This window comes from Geospiza fortis, unplaced genomic scaffold (assembly GCF_000277835.1).
Source record: "Geospiza fortis unplaced genomic scaffold, GeoFor_1.0 scaffold11, whole genome shotgun sequence".
In the NCBI taxonomy this organism is placed as follows: domain Eukaryota; kingdom Metazoa; phylum Chordata; class Aves; order Passeriformes; family Thraupidae; genus Geospiza; species Geospiza fortis.
In genome coordinates, this window is record NW_005054304.1 from 9,586,594 (window position 1) to 9,601,850 (window position 15,257).

Consider the following 15,257-nt stretch of genomic DNA (forward strand, 5'->3'; position numbering starts at 1 on the left):
AGGCAGTTTAGAGCCTACAGATGAATCTCAATGTGCAGGCACAAAGAAATAATGGTCTAGCACTTCACAAGATGAAGCAGAGGAAATTATGAAAAAACAACAACAACAAAAAAAAAGAAATCTATTGAACTTCAAACATCTGGGAAGCCAAATGAGAACATCTGAATTTTGAACAGCATATTTACATTCCCTTGCATAGTGAAGGGGGAAGCAGGAAAAGGAACAATCAATGGGTTTGTGTGTAAATTTATATATCAAAATAGACATCAAGTTGTTTATTTTACTGACTTACCAACTTACATGTGTTACAGATATAAAATATGTATCTGCACACGTATGTATGTACCACATCCACCCTGCATGGTTTTGAGAAGCAGAGACAACATGAAAATGCCTTATTTCTGTGAACTTGATGCAATGACACAGTTCAGTGGCTGATGCAGCTATTGTGGGAACAAGGACAGGCTCAATGTGACACAAGGGGTCACTCGGGAGCCTCCTCAGCAGTTGTTTTCCTAATTTTTCATTCTGCAATGTATAGGAACAGCAGGTTAGGGAAGAAGTTTAAGACCCCCATCATTTTTTGCCATTGTTCTGCATGCTGGGGATGGCATTTCACAGCTGACCTGGGTATCTTGAAAAAAAAAAAAAGAAAACTAAAAAGAAAAGAAGAAAAAGGCTAGCAGCTGCTTTCAAAGCAGCTTTGTCCACTGTGCTGTCAAGTGAAGTCACTCTCCAGACAGAGATGAAGCTCTGGGAATTTACTGTCTGCTCCCCCACTCAGCATGTTTTCAGAGTTGTGCCAGGGCAGCAGTCAAAACACCAGCTCCTGAACACCAGGAGGTTTTTCTTAGTCTGTAGTGAACAAAGGAATGATGGCAGGAAGGCATGCAAAAAGGCAGCCTGGTGGTCACAGAAGTCCTTTGGTGTGTACAGCTGGGTACAGCACAGTTCATGATACTCGCCAGCTACAGCGGGCACCAGGGATGTAAGCAAGTTCCTCTGCAGATCTGTGTGACTTTGACATGAAAATAAGATCTTTTAAATTATGTAAGCAAATGCTTCAAAATATCCCTGTAGGTCTAAATGCCTCCTTTTACTCTTTTTTTCCTAGGTACCCCACCACTCTGAATTCCAATATTGGTTTCCACCTTCGTTGAAAACCAGAAGCACTCAACCTAATTCCCCAAAGCAAACCTGATCTACTTCCAGGCACTGCTGTTCCTCAAGGCTGGCCGTCCTTACTCCTCCCCAGAGGAGGGCACAGCAACCAACCTAGGTGCAGCATCAGCACTCATCACAAAAACATAATTATACAAGTCACTGGGAACCCAAAAACTGCATTCAACCAACCAAGATCCACTCTGAATCAAAACCTGGGAGCAAAAAATAGAAGAGGCTTCAAGGGCCTAAAGATTTGTATTCAGGGAATAGAAGACACAGAAGTGTCTGACAAAAGACTCACTTTCTACTCTTACAATCAAAGTAGGAAGGGGATGAGAAGTTATGAGGTATTGTGAAAGGCATTCCAACAAAACCTGAGAAAGAACTGTAAGTAACCTTGCAGGTGAATGGCAGCTCTGCTGGTCCTTACCACATCATACTGCTCATTTATGTACAAATTGGGAATGCAAGGGAATGACAAAATGAATACAGGCAGTGAACCTGTAAAGGCGGCACAAAATTAGATCCTGTGTGGGTCAGAGCTGCGTGTGACAGGCACCTCTCCTTCCCTTCATAACATTAGCGATGATTTGGCACCCTACCTGCAGAGCAAAAAAAGCCTTGCTAAATCTGATCTATGTGCAAAGCTTTGCTCCATACAAATGCTTTTCTTTCAAAAAAAAAAAAAAAAAAGCGCCCCATTATTGAAAAAGTTTTAAAAGAAAGGATTTCTCCAATGTAGTTTTAAAGAATAGGAATTCTTCAGCTGATGATTTCTCTGCCTAACGAGCTGAGAGGAAAACATAGAAGATACCACTCAGGTTACTGAGACACAAGCTTAGATAGACACCAAGGTAGTCTGCAAAACACTTAAGTGTTTAGCACAGTCATTAAGACCCCAATGTCTCTGAAGAGTGTTAGACTACAGCCAGATCATCTGGCTGCATCAGACTAGAACTTGTTTGCATAGAAGTAAAAGTCAGGTATAATTTCCCTGAGTATTTCCAGGTATTTTTGTGAAGGAACTACAGCTTTACTAGTCCTACTCATTCTTATATTTAATTAACTGAAAAAACTACACTTACAGGATGCAAGTGTTCCTGTTCCATCTGCTACTGACTGCAGCACTTTAGCTTGGCAGCACTCAAGACCTTGGCTCTGCTCTTCTTTTCCACCATGCTCTTTTCTGCCACTACTGTATCCAAGAAACAGCTGTTTTCCATTTAGGCCCGTGGGTGCAGGATGGAGACTGGGCTTTGGGACTCACTTCCAAATCAAGAACACATTTATGAGCCTTTCAGGTATCAGACCACCCTCGCCACAGGGGCTCCAGATCCCACACAAAGCGTTCAAAAAGAGCTGGAGGACAGGGATGGAAATAGGAAGCGCTGCTGTGCAAAGTTGTGGCTAGTCTGAAGCTGTGGTGGGTGGACTGATGTCAGAAGATGTCTCTTGGGGAATTAATGCGATTATGAGTGTGTAACAGAGGGTTTAATGAAGGAAAAACTTGGAAGAGAGAAGATGTAGGATGGAAATATTCAGGGGGGTGTCATCAAATGCTTTAAATGAATGTAAGAGGCATCCATATTCCTCTTGTAATTATTTTAAATAACTTTATTTCCTGTCTCAGATTTGTTTTTCTAGAAGCCCACAGGAAACCTCCAGGACAAATAGGCAAACAGCTGCAGATAGGAAGTTAATGCTGCAATAAGAGATAAATATCCTAAAGCTTTTATCTTTTGGTCCCAAAGCACTTTGCAGAGGTAAATCACAGAGACACTGAGTGATCTGCACAGATACATGGTGATTATACAGAAAATCTGGGATGGGCAAATGACCCTTCCCATGGGCCCATCATTACTCAGAGGAGGAGCATGAGAGGGATTAATTTGCAGGGGGAGTAGCTCCCCCTGGGCCCCCTGTTAGCATGCCTGAGTACCCTGAAGGACAGAGCAAGGCTGGGAGAACCTGCCCCAGTCATCTTAGCAACAGGAGGGCAGAGGGTTTGTGATGTCCACTGCTGCTGCCTGCAAAGGGGGCTGGGCACACACTCCCACAGGGAAAAAGCTGCTGGAAAGGACAGCAGTAGCAGAAGGACAGACAGGTCCCAATGGCTACGAACAGAAATAAAAGATGTCTCGGTCTAAGAGCTGGAGCAGCCTTCCACAAAGTCTTAGAGGGACAAAGCCTCCACATATAATAGTTTGATTAAATAAGAAATTGTTGGTATGTTAATGCACATACTGTAAGTGAATCCTATACTCAGTTGAGTTTAACTCAAAAATCCTCAAGTCTTTTGCAGGCCTCTAAACAAAAAGATAATCTCCCTGGGCTTAGGGGGAGTCTTGTTATTGCCTATGAGATTTGCTGCCAGAAGCAGATATCTGGTCCAGTGGTCTTATTCTGTTTACAAAAGTTTATTTCCCTTCTTCAGGTATGTCCTGACTTTAGCAATTTCTTCACTCACTTCAACACATTAAATGTGTATCCTAGAAAGTGGTGGCTCTCTGCCTCTCTGTGTGTTTCTTCTGAAGCTTCCAAAATAGCTATTTTTTCTACAAAAATATACTAATTGCTCAAGATAAAAGTGCAAACTTTGTCTGCTTGAACACACTGTCTGCAACAGCTTTGTTGTTGGGTATTCCCTTGATCTGGGTGAGAGGAAAACACGTTCCCAGCAGCTGATTTTGAAGATGCAACCTTTAAGAAGAGAAAACTTCTCTCACAGCACTGATGGGCACAGGGCTCTTCTACCCCAGGAGAGCTGCCTGTCAGGCCACAGGGAGTGACAGGCAGAAAGAAGATGGCCCAAGTGACAGCAAAAAATGTCTGCAGCTTAAATTTCAAGTGAAAAACCCCCATGGGTTCCTTGATATGTTTTATGGAAGTAAGGACCCTGTATTTCCCCAGAGAGTTCCAGATCTTTGGAGAAACTGAGTTATGTGCTTCTTTCTGCACCACCTGCAGCCTTTCAAACCATACATACATAAGCATGTTTCACTTGCAGCAACTTTCCTGAGAGGGAACAGATTTCAAATTATGAAAGAAAACAGATTGTAGCATCAGCTCTAACCCACATCTCAAAACTATTAACAGGAGTATTTGGGAAGAGATATTCTGACACATTTTTAAATTTCCTTGAAATGAACTGGATTAGGGCAGAGTATTGAAGGAGCAGAGCTAAAAATTGGCAATATGTTGCCGAGAAATAATTATTTCGTATATGGGTGCTTGATGTCTGTAATGGATTTGATCCAATGATAAACGGAAAATAAAATGACTTCTGACAATGGTGGAATGAAAGCAATCCTTATTTATGATGTGTGCCTACCCTTACTAACATAACCCCAAGGTATTCTACACCAGAGAATCAAAATATTGCAGGCTAAGTCTAACTGCAGCATTCAGCATCACTTGCTATGTATTTAGTGAAGTGAATAGGGACACTGGCCACATTTGCTCAGAAAAATAGCTTTTTCCTTATCCTTTGGATTCTTCAGAAATAGTACAGAAAACAGGAGGCTACAGCATGTCAAGATGCAAAAAGAGATTAAGCAAAAAAGACGTGCATGCAGAGAAAGAAAATAGCTGTAAGGAAAGAAAGATCTAGAGGTAAAAGAAATGAGTAAAATATTATCCTTTCACATCTCTCCCTGAGCTCCGCTTACTTGGGGACTGGGGGCACTGGAATTTTGTATTTGGGCTGCCAAATTAAGTTCTTCAACACTGTTATTCAAAGACAGGCAATACTAAGAAATAGTGGCTTTTCCTTTTTATAAAAAATACTAAGATAAATGAATGCAACTTCTCAAAATCAGAGGTTCTATGATGACCTTTGCAGTGTAATCAGAAGTCCCAGACTAAACAATGACTTTTGCCATTAGCACAAAGTAGCCTCCTAATACATGGTGTGACAAACACCAAAATAAATGGCTTTCATGAGATGTACACACAGAGAGGAAGATGAAGCAACAGAGCATCCTGCGCTGGAAGTGATTTTCCTGCCTCTCTACATGGTGCCAGAAGAGCACAGTGACTGTGAAGGCTTCCCCACTGCTCTCTTGGCTGCAGGATCTTGTAAGAGCTGTCTTAAAGGCAAAAGGGCAGATGTCAATCCTTGATCTTTCTGTCGAGAGGGTGATCTATTAAAGGCTTGGCTAGCTGGGTATCTACTCCCTCAACAGGCTGCCAAACCCATGGCTGAAGTTAACAAACTCCTATTTGCCAGATCAATGCTGACCCTACGTCAAAAGCTTGGTCTCCTTTCATTGGATCTGCAAGTCATCCAAAAATACTTTACTAATTGGGAAAGGTAATGGTGGGAGGTAAGCATTGGAATTTCAGTGGAGGCTATGTAAAGAAACTGAAGAAGAAGTCAGCTTTCTCTCTGAAAAGAAGTGCATATTTGTCCACTCCAAGTGCAGTTTGATACACTCTCTTAATCAGACAAAAGGAAGGGGTCATCAGCAAAGTCTCCAAGACCTCCTCTCCCTCTGCATCCCAGGAAAAGAAGACAGACAGTGTAGGCAAACAATAATACTGGGTGAATTGCCCAATATGTCTATTTAGTTAGCGTTAAAAGCATCACAAATGTTTTCTCCTTGCTTGAAGGAGAGAGAAGAACATGTCCCTGGCATTGCAGAGGGCAAGAGAGGGTTTATAGACCATTTCACCTAAGAGTCACAGAGAAAATGTTCCAATGCATATCCAAACTAGAAAGATAAAAAAAAAAGCCCCAGATTTTTTTCTGCTTTTTCTCTTGTACATTGCTGGGATGTGTGGCTTGATATAGCAGCATTTCATCCCTCTGGAAAAATGAAAGAGGTGCAAGACACTGATTTTCTACACATTCATAATTCCCCCACCACTGCAGAACTGGTCTGTGTGTCTCGGAAAATATTTCTCCATAAAAGCACACATGCAAAATAAAAATCACAGAATCACAGAATAGTGTGGGTTCAAAGGGAGCTTTAAGGTCATCTACTCAAATGCCCTACAATGAGCAGGGACATCTTCAACTAAATCAGGTTGCTCAGAGCCCCATCCAGCCCAGAATGCTTCCAGGGATGAGGCATCCATCACCTCTCTGAACAACCTGGTTCACTGTTTTTCCATCCTCAGTGCAAGAAAATATTTTCCATAGTCATTTTCAGAGGTACAGTAATTTGTAAAATGTGCACAAACTGCTCTAACAATTATTGATGCTATTGAACTTCCTGCCCTGTAACAATAGAATTTTCCTGCCCCCAAAAGCATAAGTTCTACAGGGCTCCTTTTATTTTTGTTGCTGTTATCTTTTATGACAGTCAGCCATAAAATCAAATGTGTTGCCTCAAAAGAACTCTCATCTCTGTTTTTTAAAACCAGTGTTCTTTTTTTTTCCCTGCATTAATGAGAAAGTATTCCAGAGACATAAAGGCATAAAGTCAATGCCCTGCCCTGTATTTCATATACATAGGAAATGAAAGAGTCAGATACGTACACTAGACATTTCCAAAGCACCATTTGACTTCTTTATGAAAACGTTCAGCTTTTTCCATAAAGAAGAAAAATTCCAGTGATTCTGAGGATTTAAAAACAGAATGTAATGATCTTCTGTGTAAAGCCTCAGGTTTCTCAGACTCAATCAGTATAAAATATTTTGCAAGGCTCTCTCTTCAGGCTAATTTAATTAAATAAAGTGGTACTAGAACACCCTGCCACTATCATGGTTCTCATCCTGTCCAACCAGAAGGCAACAACTCCCACAGAGTTCCCAGGCATGTTCTTTACAGCAATGCTTTACCCACTGTTCAAAAAAATCCCACACTACAAAGTATATGTAACTATTACTCTCATTTTGTACCTTCTCTCCTCCACAAAGAAAAAAAAACACAGAGAAAAATTATATGAATATTTATTTTCCTCTCTTAAAAATTAATACATATAACATTTCTATCTAGCAGGTCTCTTCAAGGAGAGCTTGGCTGCACTCTAATTTCATCTCATGTGCCATTGCTATTGCTGTGCTGTTTTCTCTGGTCTTCCCAATGACACAAACAAATTTGCCTTACGAGAAGAGTTAATCATCTCTACATAGATTTCATTCCTGGGCACAGGTTCAAAGTCCATGAACACATAATCTTTTGCAAATCAAAACCTATTTCTCTCTTTCATGCATCATTTACAATCCCAAGGTGATGTACTGCTAGCATCACACCTGTATTTTAGTTCACTTTCTTCCTGATTACTCATCCTTTAGAAAAGAAAGCACAAGTGACCTTTACTCTTTTCCTCTCATATTTTATTGTCTATTTGCCTTGTTTTTCTTTGCTTTGCTTGCCTACCTAAAGAATTGAAAGCCTGGTTCAAACCCAGCAGCAGAATATTTTCTTCCTTAGGAGGAGTAAAATACCAGGAAAGAAGGAAGCACACAGTTTTCAGTTGCTGGGATTACACGACTGACCCTGCAGAAGCACTGTGAAAGTGAGATGCCTTAGAGCCCCAGGTCACCCATGGGAAGTCTAGACCTAATCTGGTTTGTGGGCAATTTCTCCTCCCTCTCTAACCACAAGTCAGGAGGCAGCATCTAGGTTTGGACCTAGAGGGATCCTTACATCACCCTCTGGGCAGCTCAGTCATTACTTCTGTGTCCTAGGTTACAACTGCACTAGATAGTCAAAAATAGCAAAAGAAACCAAAATAGTCTCAAAAGTGATAGAGCCCAAGGGCTTTGCCAGCCTGACTGGTGCAAGCTGCCGAGCTGATATCTCCTTCTTCGGGTCCTGGAATGAATCCTCACCGTCTCTTGCAATTTTTTCTGCAGCATAATGTGCAGTGAATATTGCTTCCATTGCTTTAAAGAAAATACTATTTTACCACAACCTTAGTCAAATTCTTTACCCATTTCTATACCACTTATGTACTACGAGCCCTAGATTCCAAATCTGCCTACAGGAAGGTGCACAAACACTGCAGCTGTGACGTGCATTAACCAATATTCTGGCAACAACCAGGCTGACTGACTAATTTGGATTTTGATGACAGTTTCATTTAAAAAAGCTATTAGTGTGACTAAGTTTGTGGCTCTTATGCTAATAATCTGACATGCATAGCTTCTGACACCCTCTTCCCTCCACTGAACTCCAGTAGATGATATTAATCTTTAATTGATAATAGCTCCCATTTGCATATAATTGCTGTTGTTTATTATGCAAAATATTTGTCCTCTGAAATATTTTGATGCTTCTCTTTTAAAGATTTGCCTTTTACACTTGTAGAATTCAATTTCCTTTATAGCATTGCCAAGTTTTCCCACAATGTGATTTTTGAGAAAAAAGAATGAATATTTCACCTGTAGTGAAAAACATTCATGTTTCTAAATGGTGATGTTCATGAAAACTGAAAAAATTAACTCAGTCATAGCTGTCCTTCTGTTTGCCCATCTTCATTCCCTTGGGCTCCCATGGAATAAAAAACCCTGAACATGTATTAAGCAACATGATTTCCTTTTTTTTTCAAGTGCTTCTCCTGCAGTCAACTTGTGGAAAAGCCAATTTTTACAAACGAATACACAGGCCCCAAGTCTAATACAGATTTTTTTTTTACAGCCTTTTTTCCTACACCAACCTTCTCTTTTTCAAGCAAGAGTACCAAGAAAAGCTTATGCTTTTGATCTCTGTGCAAATAAATGAGCTGAAACAAATAAAACCTGGTTCACAAGAGACTTCCAAGACATCTGGTGGAGTTATTTTTCTAAGTAATTAGACCAAGTGGTGGTGCAATTCCCAAATGGAAAGTGTACCTTCTCGCTTGGTATCCAGTTATTTCTCAGGGCCATCAAAACAGCAGTAAGTCCTGCTTCTCTCCTTGCCTGTGTCTCAGACTCTATTGATTACCAGTCTTCCCAAACACTGCTTTATTACTCAAGTTTTTAACCCTCCCCCCCAACCCTTTTTTTTTTTTTGTGCTATGAGGACCCTGTTTTACTTCCATGAATGCCAGTGGGATTTCTGGTATTGACTGAGGAAGGATGCTAAGATCCTGCAGTTCTCCTTCTTACAGGCTCTACAGAGCAGGCAGAACTGTGCAATGAATAACAGCAAGGTGCTTGCTCTGGATCAATAGTGCTCTAAAGTGTGCCCAGGTGTGCTTTCTCCTTCTTTCTTGCTGAAAACTGATTAAATTTCTCCTTTTTTTTCTCATAACTCCCCAAGAAAACATCATTCTAGTAACAACCCAATTGCTCCTTGACACTTTGGGGAGAACGTGGTTCTCAGTCTGTGACAACATCACAGGGCAACCACTGTGAATTTGTGACACTGGAGAAGTGAACTGGGAGTAGACCTGTCTGAAGAAAGGAATTTCATTTTGTTTGTGCATGGTTCTCCTGGTTTTCTGGTTTCAGATTTGGTCAGGGTGCTCTACACTCCTGTTCCACTAGCTGACTTGGATGCAGGCACCACCCCTGTGCTATGACAGGAACATTTTGTAACGCCAGATATGCAATTCCCAGCTGTAACAGGAGTAAAGGAAAGCAGCTGCCATATAAAACAGCTGCTAGACTACAACAGTGGGCTTGGTATTAACGGTGTTCATTCTCATCCCTTCACAACATAACACAAACTCACCAGAGGTTTCATCTACTCTCTCGTCCACCACGTGGTCCTTCTGATGAACCCACTCGCTGTTGCACTTAAAATAGATTTGTGTGGCTGGGCTTGCTTTGCAGTACAGATTCACAGGCTTGTTCTTCACAATGTAAGCCTCTTCAGGTTCAATGAGGAAGTGGGGCAATGGCTCTGGAGGATCAGATGGAAAAGTTTCTGGAAGCTCATGAAAAAAGTCATCATCTGTAAAGAAAAAAAAGAATCACAATTCAGCTGGCAAACACTTGCAAAAACTTCATGAAAAGTAAAAAAGGTGCATATTTTTTGAATAAAATGTTATCTTAGGAGCATTCCTAACTGAGGCTTAGATGCATTGCTGTTTCCAGACTGGAAGAAACTGTTCTTTACATCCTGAGCATTCTTTCCTCTCTGTGATGTGACAGGGTTGTGCACATTCACAGTCTGGGATCAGTCCTTTGTTACCATCATTGGCAATACCAGCAATAAAGCTTTGTGTTAGTGCTTGGTAGAGTTGCCTGCAAAACCATAAAGAGAAATAATAGAAACTTTCAGAGGCTTCAAGGCCACATTTTCAATAGTGACTTATCACACTGCATAATCAGGTGGATGCAATAGCTACTGCCAGCTGAGGCTGGTCTAAATAGGAAACAGTACCTTTTGTTTCAGATGAGCAATTTGAAATCTGCTGAGGGCAAAAGTCTAAATGCAAGTCCAGTCTGCACCTCTTTGTTCATACTCTGACCCTTCTGCTAAGACTGCTAATGAAGGTGACAATCTGTGCTTTATTTCCTCTGTCAGTAGAACCTTGGTCTGTGCAGTCCAGCTCTGGAGAGGATGTGGGAGCTGGGGCATGGGGCAGGGAACCTCTGAAATGGTGACATTTTGGGCAAACTTGGACACATGCTATTGACATAAGGACCCTCAGCACCTCTCTGGTGCCGCTAGTAAAGAATTAAGTCAATGAAAGTAGTCTGGAGAAGAAGGAAAAGAATCTGTTGCACGGGAGGCAAGACTGAAAACACCAAACGTGCATACTTCCCTTTCTCCCTCCCTCTTCACAAATCCCCTTTTACAACCCCTCTGCCCCTTTGTGCAGAGGAACTCTTCCACATCAGAAAGCACCAAATTCAGCAGAGAATAACCTTCTCCCCATCTTCCTCCCCTCCTGCCATCAGAGCACATCAGGAACATCCAAAAGGCTGTTGCAAAGTGGTGGGGGGCACCAACTCCTGACAGACCCACCAGCAGCGAGCTGGCAGCTCTGAAGGCCTCACTCAATCTCTCCTTTCTGCCTCTGGCACAGTTATCATTATACCTCACGATGGATGCTGATGCTGATCAATACAACTCCATGGAACATCCACCTGAAAATCCTGGCTGGCTGTCTCCTCCCTGACACTCTACATGAAGATGAAACGTCAGACGGCTCCCTCCCCAAACCTGAGACCTCCCTGTGCAGGCCCTGTCCAGAATTACAAGGGGCATGACTCTCCTTCCAGTTACCGCTTTTCAGAAAGACAAGAAGGAACAGGGATGAAGGAGAGAGGGAAAGAAGGTAATATGGTACCCATCCATGCAGCTGTATGAAGGTAAATTGCATGTCTTTATCAGTGATGGGAATACCTTACAGAGCAAACCATTTTGTGAACCTCCTAAACTGTTTATGAAGAGAACATATGCTCACCATTTTTTTTTATTTCCCACTGCCCTTCATATTAATTTAAAAATACTCCTGTCCTTCTTGGTGTCTCATTTTATAAGGAATATTAGGCCTGACTCACTACTGCATCACTCCCTGAGAGTTAATAGAAGTGAACTAGTTCAAAGATAAAAAAAAGGGCCAATAGATAAGGCCTGACATTCTTCTAGCAAAGGGAAAATCTGTGACACACTATAACACTTCCATTTCCATCTCCAATTAATCATTTCCAGATACTCAAATTAAATTTAATTTTTTATCACTTTCCCATGCTTCCTTTATTTCTGTAGTTTCCTTTTCACTCTGACCACACCAGCCTCCTTCCTCTGCAATCCTATTTCCTCTCCTCATTAGGGATTTCTTCCGTACTCCATTTTACTCCCTGTTTTTTTCCAAAAAGAAAGACAAGTTACAGTAAGTTAATGGGAATCCTTATTTGGTTTCATGACAATGAAACATGTCTGAACTGAATCAAGAGGCTTTTTGGCATTCCTCATCCTTTTCCCATGCACACCTCCCCTCTTCCCCTCTCCCACATGCTGCTCCATAGACATCCACGACACAGAAACATTAGAGATGAATCATTTCCCCTGAATTGCCACAGGACGTATCTTTTTCTTCTGGTCATTTAATTGCAAATCAGCAAGCAGACAGATGGAAACTAACAAAGCACACATATGTTTTATAATTAAACAAGTATTGCTTCACTAATTTCTGGTGACTGGAAGAACAAATGTATTTATTTTCACCACTAAATTTCTGCACGTTATCAAAGGCAATAATTACAATGCCTGACCAATTAACTGCACCTTATCAAAGATAACTAGAAAGTCTAAAATGAGGGATCAGCAAGCTGCAAAAAAGAAAAAAAAAAGAGGTTTTCAAAATTATTTTTTAATCAGCCTGGAAAATGTGTGTGGGTTTTGGCTTTTCCTCCTGAAGGTAACTATTTATTAAGTTTAGGTATTATTTGTATGTATTCAAAGTACTGCCCAGTACATTATGATCCAGTCTCACATTTTGATTGTGGTGATAGCTGCTTGTCTCCACCAACCTGGCATCCCAGAGCCAGATACAGCAAGCCTGCTTTCTTACTGCCTTCTTGCTTTGATTCCTCCTTACTCTTCTTGAACGACAATAAAGCTCAGCTTTATTTTTCCACACTCTCTCATTTCTATCAAGAGGCATCTGAACCACTCTTAAATGTTAGGGATATAGATGGAAACCATTCACAAACTGTCACACAAATAGTGCTCAAAGGCTGCCTCGTCCCTGGAAACTGGCATTTAAAACCATCACTTTCAGAAAGAATTTAAGATAGTAGCTAAGACTTTTTTTTTTTTTTAACTTGAGAATGCTCATTCAATCCCTGCCCTCATACTGCTGCTGTTAATAGCAACAATGGTGTTTTTTTTATAGAGCTGTTTCTCAAGAGGAACATATAGAATATCACCATGACTGCGTTTGGCAGAGAAAGCAGCAATCCCACTGTAAAGCTAGTCCACCTCCATTAGCACTGAAGGACCCTTGCTCCTGCTTTTCACTGCTGAAAGGCAACAGGTGGCCTAATCCACCTGTGTGAATCACAGTGGGAAGTCACTTGGTGTTTCCTGCATCCCCCAAAGAGATGGGGTCTGGTGCTGCAGGGAGGCAAAGCACCTCTCCCCTCTCACCCAGGCACACCAGCTGAAGTGGCAGGATGGTGCTTTACAGGTAGAGAGGGTGTGCAGCTCCAGTTCCCCTCCAGTGCCAGGCTGTGACACTTGCTTCTCAGGATGAGAATCTTTTGATGCCCTCACCATGGCTTGCACATCACACCAGGCACAGCTGTGTCACAGCTTAGGACAGTCAGCCAACCGAGCTGCTGATCTGGGACAGGGCTTTGAACCATCAACCTTAACACACACCTTGGAGCCAAGTCTTGCATTTCATTTTTTGAATTATAGCCATATGCTGTCGTGCTTTCACTGTAATGCTTGCAGCAACATGCAAGCATAATTATAATGTTAGTGTAATTATATAGCAAAATATTCCTAAAAAATCTGACAGAAAATGCCAATATATGACATTTGACTGTGTTGGGATTTTTTGCAGTTCTCTAGAAAACAAGACTTGGTAGCACCAGAGCAATCTAATGAATCCGTGTTTTCATGAGGACACAGTTTCTAACAACTGAAAAAAATTAACACTTCCATCAGTTTCTGCTGACCAGCTCCACTTAAACACAGATCATTCCTGTGAGTCAAACTGACTTAGATTTTTCAGGGATCATTTTGTTATCACCATGAGGCCTGTTGAGCCAATGTCTATAATTTGGATAGGGATTGTCTGTCATGGTGTGCTCCATTGCTGCATGAGGGGATAAATCTTGCCTGAGACTTTGATCTGCATCTTCCTGATGGTTATCGCCAGTTATTTGAAATGCTCATCTCCCAACAGTGCAGCAAAGCAGCAAACTTTGTAACTCTCTTATTAAACTCTCCTAAGCAGCTAGACATTTTTTTTCTTTTGTCTGGAGGAAAAAAGCTAATTAAACCATTTGGGAGTGATCTGGAAGTGCAGATACAAACAAACACTAAAAATTCACATACTTGATTTCCAATCATTATGCCAATGTCATGTGCAGCAAGTTCCCCTCACAACTTTGATCAAACACAAACACAAGACACACATTGTTCTCCCCTGTTGTAACAAATCCCCTTCTGCGCTCAGTAACTTTGAGCTGCAAGTTTACTTCTGCAGTATGTCACATTCATCTTTATTTTCACATAATAAAGTGTACAGCCCATCTGTTGTTATTGACTGATTTATATTAGCAAGACAAAAGACCTGATTAATGGTACTGCTAAACTGGTTCCAGTCGTGCAATTCATTCATATTAAGAAAATAAATTTTTAAAAGCCACTTTAATCTATAAACTTCACTTGGAATTTTTATTTTAATTGCTGGCCCAAATTCGGATAGACTTTTATTTGCCCTCTGTAGTATCTGACAGCTATGTTTTTTAAAAGCAAAGTCAAAGGCAAATCTATAGGAATAGGGGAATTGCCACTGAAATCAGCATTGATACAAACTGGCATGGGCTGTCACATGTAGAAATTTTAGCTTAATTTTAGTTCAGTTTTCTTTTAAGGTAAAACAAATCTTTGCCTAAGTCAGGAACCTTTTGATGTTAGGAAAGGTCTTTACTCTTTTCATGCATTTGCCTGTAAAACTGTACATATTATAGCTCTTCATGCATAACACGTGAAAAGAGAGATTTAATGGCATATTTCCCCTTTTATGGATTAGTATCCCTGCTCTAATCTCTGGCAGGAAAATATTGTGCTCCATACACCAATCTATTCATCTCTAGATCACTAGTTTTATTACTATATACGAAGCTTTAATTCTCATCAGCCCAGCATATAACTCAGTATATATCTGAACTGCGAGACTTGAACTATTATTGCTTAGATGATAATATATTGGACCATTATCTCTTCATGCGAGACCTGAAGCAAATTCTTCTCAAATGGAATTTGCTTCAGAATGATTCAAGAGCAATTTAAAATGAATGGCTGCAAAGTTAATTCTATTTGCATTTGGATGCCCATCACTCGGCAAGACCATTCCCCAAGCGTTGCAAGAAAGGCAGCTGGAGTTTACTGTATGGATGGGATTTCTGTTCAGGTTTTAATGTTATGATTAAAAAGCTTTCTAGAGCAACAAGTACTGTTTACTGTGAAATTAACAGCAGGTGCTAGCTCAGCCAGACAGCTTATCAGGATGGAGGCAAGGGTTTG

General features: G+C 40.9%; 1 protein-coding gene across 1 annotated transcript in view; it reads right to left on the reverse strand.

Annotated features, from left to right (window-relative positions):
- The window catches only part of UNC5C (unc-5 netrin receptor C), a 248,586-nt gene that overhangs the window by 83,721 nt on the left and 149,608 nt on the right, over positions 1-15,257 (reverse strand). Inside the window, exon 3 of the mRNA XM_031066482.1 lies at positions 9,774-9,995. Within this exon, the coding sequence (XP_030922342.1) occupies positions 9,774-9,995 (222 nt within the window). The remainder of the gene's footprint in view (positions 1-9,773; positions 9,996-15,257) is intronic.